At 32.2% G+C, this 7,908-nt stretch overlaps 1 protein-coding gene across 1 annotated transcript; it reads left to right on the forward strand.

Annotated features, from left to right (window-relative positions):
* Nucleotides 1-706: 706 nt before the first annotated feature.
* On the forward strand, nucleotides 707-5,002 carry LOC149075998 (uncharacterized). Its single transcript, XM_089242164.1, has 3 exons — nucleotides 707-833; nucleotides 1,439-1,737; nucleotides 4,581-5,002. Exons 1-3 carry the CDS (start codon nucleotides 707-709, stop codon nucleotides 4,977-4,979), a joined length of 825 nt encoding a protein of 274 aa, XP_089098290.1. The 3' UTR covers nucleotides 4,980-5,002.
* The last annotated feature ends 2,906 nt before the right edge of the window (nucleotides 5,003-7,908 follow it).

Raw genomic sequence — 7,908 nt, forward strand, 5'->3', positions numbered from 1 at the left:
GTATGAAAAAAGTATGTGCATGTGACACGGTAAATGTGTTAAATCCGGTTTTGTTCGTGATTATGCATAATTGCCGACATGAATCCGGCGATATTATACATAATCTCCGTTTTATTACATTTATCGTAACATATTATTTCAGAATATGGGGCGCAAAATTAACTGTTCATTAGTATAGATATACACGCTAATTTCGGGTAAAAAAAGACAAAAATATACGATTTTTTTAATGGACAAATCAGCAGGGCTTGTTTTTCGCAAGGCACGGGGGAATGTGTGTGGTGTGTGCCCAGGGCCTGGACTAATGAGGGACAGACCCTACAAATCCGGATAAATCTGTCACATTGGTATACTGTATATAGTAGTGTTTCTGAATTGGCACTTATCCCGGAACACAGGGCCGTCTCGGGTAAGTGCGAAGGGTGTTACAACAATGAGCCATAAAAGGGGAACACCCAGGCCAAGGTTTTTCAGGGTTTCTTACATTAGTTCTCCAATAAAAGAAAAACAGCAAAAAAAAATTAAAGTTATGCATAATTACAGACAAAACCGGATTTATCTCACATTTACAGTAACATATACATACTTTTACAACTGATATTTTTCTACCAACAAAAATAATTGGATATCTGTTTAAAATTTTTTTCCTTCTTTTCTTAGCTCTAAATATAATCTTTCATTCAAGAAAATGACCACACTGTCGAATATGAATTATCAGCAGAGAGTCAAAATAGCTCTGGCAATCATCAGGAATACCCCTCCAGATTTTAGTTGCAAAGATTACGTCTCTTACCTGTCATTATGTGCGACAGCTCTGAATCGAGAACATGCAGGTAAGAGAACATGTATTGTTTGAGTTTATATAAGAAAATTGCTGAAGTTTATAGTTGCATGAGGGAAATTGCATGTGAATTCGAGTATGTTATGAATCAAAAGCACAATAAAATCTGCCAACTTAGATAGGTATAAGCACATTAAACTAAGCATTCAGCACATAAAATGTTCTACATGAGGCTTATAGTGAAGTTACCAAAACAAATAATAAGCAAGAAATCCTGAATATCAGCAGCCAATACTAACTTATCTAGATTTGCATATATGGGTATATTTAAGTTTATTATTATATATTATGACATGAATGTCGCTCTCCACTTGTTAATACAAGATATAACGAAGACTGGATTTTGTGAAGATATTTATTATTTGAGATGTTAATTTTTTTTTTTATATATATACGCTCTAGCGAAGGAAAATCTCTATCTCCTCTGTAGCTTAGTGGTCAGAGCACTCGTCCGGCAATCGAGGGACCCGGGTTCGACTCCCGGTAGAGGCAGAGATGAGTTTTTTCCTTCCTTAAAAAAAAATTAACATCTCAAATAATAAATATCTTCACAAAATCCAGTCTTCGTTATATCTTGTATTATATATTATATTATAGAGCCCACTGCTACAATTTCCAGTGACCTTACGAATGAGAGAAGATTTGAACTCGATGATGGATTTTGCTCTATTTCAATTGATGCAGAGAACATTCTCAATCCCCTGACAAGAAATTTTGAGGACCTTAGATCGGATACTGGGTCCAAATTATCTGATAACACATTTCAGAGGTGTGTAGAAGCAGTGAAGAGCATGCTGTTTAAAGATGAACATCTTAGTGACAAAATCGTGGAGCTGTGTCTAACATTTGTGGACGGGATTAGTAGCGATATGATCAATGAAGTCCGAATAGATCAGGTACACTGTCGTTCCTCTATTTTTCATTTTTAAATTAAAAGTTTACATTCATCCTAGCAAAGCATAGACATGCTTAAATATAATAGTAACTTCTACTGATGCTTACTAATGGGTTCAATACCTCAATCGATTAATTACAAAATTTAAAATAGAAAATATTGTTTTGTCATTAGTAGTTAATTTTTTTTAAAGTTAAAAATACATGAAAATATGAAATATATATGCATATATGCAGCTTCCGGGTTGCATATAAGACAATACAATTGGACTCAATTATAACGAACACAGATATTAAAAATTTTCACGTGTAAGAAAGTTTTTCCATTTCCTGTGAATTTTTTATTGCTTATCTATGCTCATAAAGCTGGTACAGATATAACGAAGTTAAGTACATAAATATTTTTGCATGTCACAGATACTTTTGATGGGTTTTCAAACTTCTTTATAAGTGGGTCCAACTGTATTTTATATGATACGGTGAAACCTCACTACAATGATACTCGATATAATGATAAATCCTTCTACAACAGGGTTGCCAAACTAAAATTGGATTGTAGTCCATTTCCTTCAAAATTCTCTCATGTGGGCTGCAAATTATTAAAATTCAAGAATTAAAAAAACTTATCAATTAATAAAACTTTAGTGATTGGAAATAAAAAAATTTAATTAGTAATGAAAATTAATTATAAACATTTTAAAAATTGCTCTAGTAATCGAAGGGAAGCAAATGAATTATAAATATACCATAAAATTAATTCTACCTACCTACCAACCAAGATTTTTTTATAAACTTGCTGGACATATAGAAAAGTAATTTAAATATTTTCTTCTAAATAGCATTTGAGCAAATCCAGTTTACACCTAAGTTATTAATGCATTATGCATAACTGTTATTGGCTTATCTTTCCCTTGAAATTTATTTAATTCCTTCAAATGTCTCTAATGTCAATGAATGTAAAATTAAACGAAATCTTATAAACCTTCATTTCTAGGAACAGTTTTACCTCGTTTAAATGTAAAAACGAAAATATTTTTTAGAAATCTATTTAAAAAAACCAAATTTTTATGTAATGGGGTAGCACATTCAAATTTGTTTTTCAAGTTCTCAAGACATTGCGGGAATAAGCGCTGCCTGATGTCTCTGGGGATCAGGTGAAGTTGTTCGCACAGGATTGACAACACAGCTGCTTATTTCCAACTCCTTGCAGCAAAAGAAATGCTTATAAGCATGCTTATAAATGACCCAATGGATAGATTACAGTTTAAGAATGTCTCAATACATTTCCTTCGATTTTGCTCGGAGTCTTGAAGCAAACTTTATATTTTTGTCAGCCACTTCTGATGTACCACTCTTTCTTAATTCTACGAGTTTATTCATAGGAAGTTGATATTTTTCCTCAGTGCATAATTTGATAAATTCTGCTACAATATCTGAAATATTTTTCCCCTTAAGTGATTCCGTGAATAGAAAACATTTCTAAAAATTCTTCAGTGATTTTCATATTGGCATCGCAAGCCTGAAGAAACAGAGTTTGAGCCACGTCTTGAATACCCAAGATTTTGTTGAGTACTATTGAAAAACACTACATTTCAGAATATTAGTTCGAACTGGTTACACAAATTATAACATATTACTGTTATTCTTTGGACCACAATACGCCTCAGTATAAAAAATATCAGGAAATGATTACATATATTTTAAGATTGACATTTTCTCCAGCATTTATCATTCATCAACAAGAAACAGTCACGAAAAAGGTTTCAATTTTTTGTGAATATTTAGCTAATTTCATTATAAACAGAAGCTGTTGCTGCTGATTCTTTGCATTTCATATTTTTTGGACATAAATTCTTCATACTTTGTATTTAAAAAAATTGCAAATTTTTTTTAATGAAATTTGAAATTTTTTAAAATTAAAAAACAGTATTCACTGTATTAGTTGCCAAGAAAGATGCAGAGATGAAAAAAAATTCCAACATTATCATTAAAATTACTCATCAAATAAATAAATATATGTCAAAAATGAAGAATTACTTCAATGTCATTTTGCTAAAATTGAATGATAATAAATTTGTGAAAAAAATATATTTCAAATGAATTATTTCTTAGTGCCTTATCTTTATGAATCCAAATTTTTTTCTGCATTTAATCAAAGCTCTCTATCTCTCTCCAAAGATTTGGAGAAAAAGTTCATTTATCGGAATAAATAATTTTCATTAACACCATCATCGTATAATGAAAACCTTGTACATCGAAAATTCCCAACGTTACAAGAGGAAAAAAGGATAGGACACTGTTCCACTGTATATAACAAAAAAAATTTCAATTTTTTCCTCTATAGAGAGCAAACTGTTGCTGACTGTTTTTTTTCAAAGCTGTGATGGGTGAGATATGACGTTCTCAATCTAAAACTGTCAAAAAGTCATTTTCGAAAAAATTGATGCACAAGGTTTTCATGATAAGGTGATGATATGCAATTATAGTTTAAGCACCCTGAATATACTGTATTCCCCCACATTAGCCGGCATGACGCCGAACTCAAGGAACACCAGATCTTTGAATATTGGGATCTGGCCTATTCTAGGCATGCCAGGAAAAGGCGAGATTTAATAGAAAACACAGTATGCATTCAGCCAATTCAATAAATTTTTATAATATAGATATTTACGAATTTTCCAGAATCTGCAACTAGAATTTCCCTGCATGCTGGTCTCCCTTTATGTTTCCCAGCTAATGCAAGAAATATGATATTTTAAATAGAGTAGAGAATGATTTTGATAACAATTTTATTAGATAGTAAACAGGACGCTAAAATTTCCATTGTATTTTTGTCCCTGCACAGTACCGCTTCCAAGAAAGGAGAATGTGCTTGTTGAAGACAGTTGCTGATCACCCAGATCTAACAATCAAAGTGATGGAAAGGCTTGTAGCCAAAATCAATTCCTTTTACAAGGAAGACCAAGATATTCAAGATGGGTCTGCAGACTTCTTGACAAAATTTGACAACATCTACTATGTGTTGCAAGTTTTGGAAGGCTTACTCGGTTCAGCTCTGGAGAAGAGACACAAAAATCCAGATGATGTTGTAACTACTACAGGGGCTTGTGAGTTGGTCAACATCTATAAGGTGTTGGACCTGAATCTACAAGAAGCAACTATGGACTTGGGAGCTCGATTCCCTTTATTTAATGCTTTTACAGGACGTCTTTTTCCCCTTTTTGGCAAACTGGTAAGGGAATAAATATTCAAGAGGAAAAAATAACAGCATTCAGCTATTCAAAAACTATAGTATCTTTTCTGTTTAAAAATAAAACTGATATAAAATGAAAATACACATATTTATATGTTGCTCACACTCTTATTTATGAAATATGTGCAAAGTGTGAAATCTGGATGTTCCATAAAGTGACTGATGGTTTTCAGGCAATGTATAAAATAAGAGCACTTGTGATTAGGCTAAACAAAACTAAATATATATGTAATATAAACTTGAAACATATTAATATACATGCTCCAGAACTTTTGCATGTCTGATTATTTGTTACACTTATAATTAACATTAGAAACCAGTAGGCCTACATTTCACTTTGCCTAACACCAGACATTCCTGTATAATGCTAAATCTCAAATACTGTCGACAACATATATATAATTATTTCTTTAAGACATTTGTCAGAAACCATCACCAAGGGATGAGGGGTTACCCAAAGTGAGGACGACACCTTTGGAGGTCAACCCTGGATGAAAAAAAGCAAGAGAAGAGGTGAAAAGAGACATGGGGGGGGGGGGGGGTGAAGAGAACTTTCTTTTAGAGAGATAAGGCAAGCGGCTAACTTGAAAAAAAGAAGGAAGTGCAGAATGCTTGGTCCACTGCTTCATGTTTTTTATGTGGATATTATATAAATATAGTTGTGTGAAGTATATGTACATAAAAACGTTATTCTTACTCAAGAATAAAATCTAGGAACAACCATCAATTTTATTCTTGTGAATTGGATTTTTGATGAGTTACTAGTTTACTCGTCTTCTTGATATGCCATGAAGAATAGCATTTTCATGCGATTATGTTGAAACTGGCTGAGATAAAAAAATTGTTAGCCGATTTACTTAACACCAGAATTTGAAAAATCAAAAAGAAAGTTTTTAGGTGCCAATCACTTTTTTTCTCCATCAAAATCTGTCCAAAATAGTGTATTTTTTTATTTGTCTAGAACTTAGGAACCCTTTTCAATGCTAGTAATCATGCTGATGCACAGTGAAACCTGTACGAAACAGAACATCAACAGACTGAAATAATATTCCGTTTTAGACAGATTTCTGTTTTATAAAGGTGCAAATACAAGCACTACTCATTGAACAGACTACATTTTGATTCCATTTAAGACAGGTTTCCGTCTCATACAGTCTGTAATTTATAATAGTTTGTGCTGTCCTAAGACTTCATTTTAGGTTTCATACAGAAAAAACATCGGGTACAAACATAATTTTTTTAATCAGCATGGCAACCTGGTGCCTGGAATTTGTCAGGCACTGTCATCTAATAAATGGTATCTCATTCAAATTTTTCTTATACAGGGTAGGCAAAAAGTCCGTAAAAACTTTAAAAATGAATAAAAACCAGAAAAATAACCGAAATAAAAAACAGTTTGTAGGGTTAGCATTGCTAGGTCATGGGAAATTTTTTAAGACAGGAAAAAATAACTAAAAAAACAGCAGACAGGTGGCGCTGATACGAGCGACTTCAGTGGAAATATGCAAATGAGACAGTTATAAGAACTTGATCTAATCTACAACCAGTTCACAGTTGTGAACAGTGTATGTGGACCTGCTGCACTCTGCCGTTGCTGGATTTGTGAATCGCCTGCAGTGTGTTATCCCCTGTGGTGGTCATGTGGAACACGTACTGCTGCAATAAACAATTTGGAGGCATTCTGTTCATTATTTGCGTATATTTTCTCTTTGACTTGTGTACATCAATGCCACCTATAGACTTTTTTCCTGTCTTAAAAAAATTCCTGTGACCTAACGATGCTAACTCTGCAAGTCATTTTTTATTTTGGTTGTTTTTCCAGTTTTTATGAATTTTTAAAGTTTCTACAGACTTTTTGCCCACCCTGTATACCCAAAAAAAAAAAAATAAATCCATAAGACATACATTCATAATACAAACACCAAAAAATAATTAAATTTACAATTTATTAGATACAATGATTCTCAACTTTTTTTCTCAATTCATATCACCGTTTTGCCAAATAAAAAATAATCGTAATCGATACATCACAAATAAAATCTAATACCATGGAGATAAACAATCATGGGATTTTCTTAATATTGAAGATAAGAATGCAAAAAAAAATTTGTGCTGAGCTTGATAGATGAAAATGAAATGAGCATACTTTGATTCGTGGCAGGAAAATGTGTCTTATGTGTATGTAGACATATATCTCTGTAAACAGTTAATCACAGTGTAAAATGCTAAAAATTAAACACCAACATTCAGCAAGAAGAAAAAAGATAAAGGGGAGAAAAAAACACTACAGATACACATAACATTTATATTCCAGGTGATGTCTAGTTTTTAATTTATCAAGATTTAAAATTCAATTATAAAAAAAATGTATAAAAATTTAGGAATAAATTTTTGCAAGTAAAAAAACCAATGTAAAGCAAATCAATGGTTAATATCATGTGTTTACATACGTTCATTGATACATTCAAGTTTAAATTTTTTGTGGGGGATAAAATGGACGGAAATTCGATGTAGGAAATACTTTTTGATCATGCAGCTGCACGTAGTACTGTTGGATTCTAAAAGTACGCTCCAATGAATTTGCATTCTTTTTATCATCCAATAGCAAGAGAGCATTTGTTCAATGTTTCATACTAACTGAAAGTAAATACTGTGACAAAGAAATTACTGTATATATATATATGATACAAGATACTATATTTTCTTTCACTATAATTTTCTTCTCCATCAGTTGCTAACTATAATTCACTATATCCAATTATGCATCAGTAACAATCAATAATATGACTGTTCATGCTAGCGTCAAGTAAACAATCTAGCGATTTAAAAGGTACTGTTATCTTATTTGAAATTGCACCCTTCTGGGACGATGAGAAAAAAAACTTGAAAAGTGCAAAGCTGATGGATCTAGTAAAAAAAA

Source organism: Pholcus phalangioides, unplaced genomic scaffold, assembly GCF_987345545.1.
Source record: "Pholcus phalangioides strain wild (caught in Gottingen) unplaced genomic scaffold, Ppha-v1.0 ptg000015l_1, whole genome shotgun sequence".
Taxonomy (NCBI): Eukaryota; Metazoa; Arthropoda; class Arachnida; order Araneae; family Pholcidae; genus Pholcus; species Pholcus phalangioides.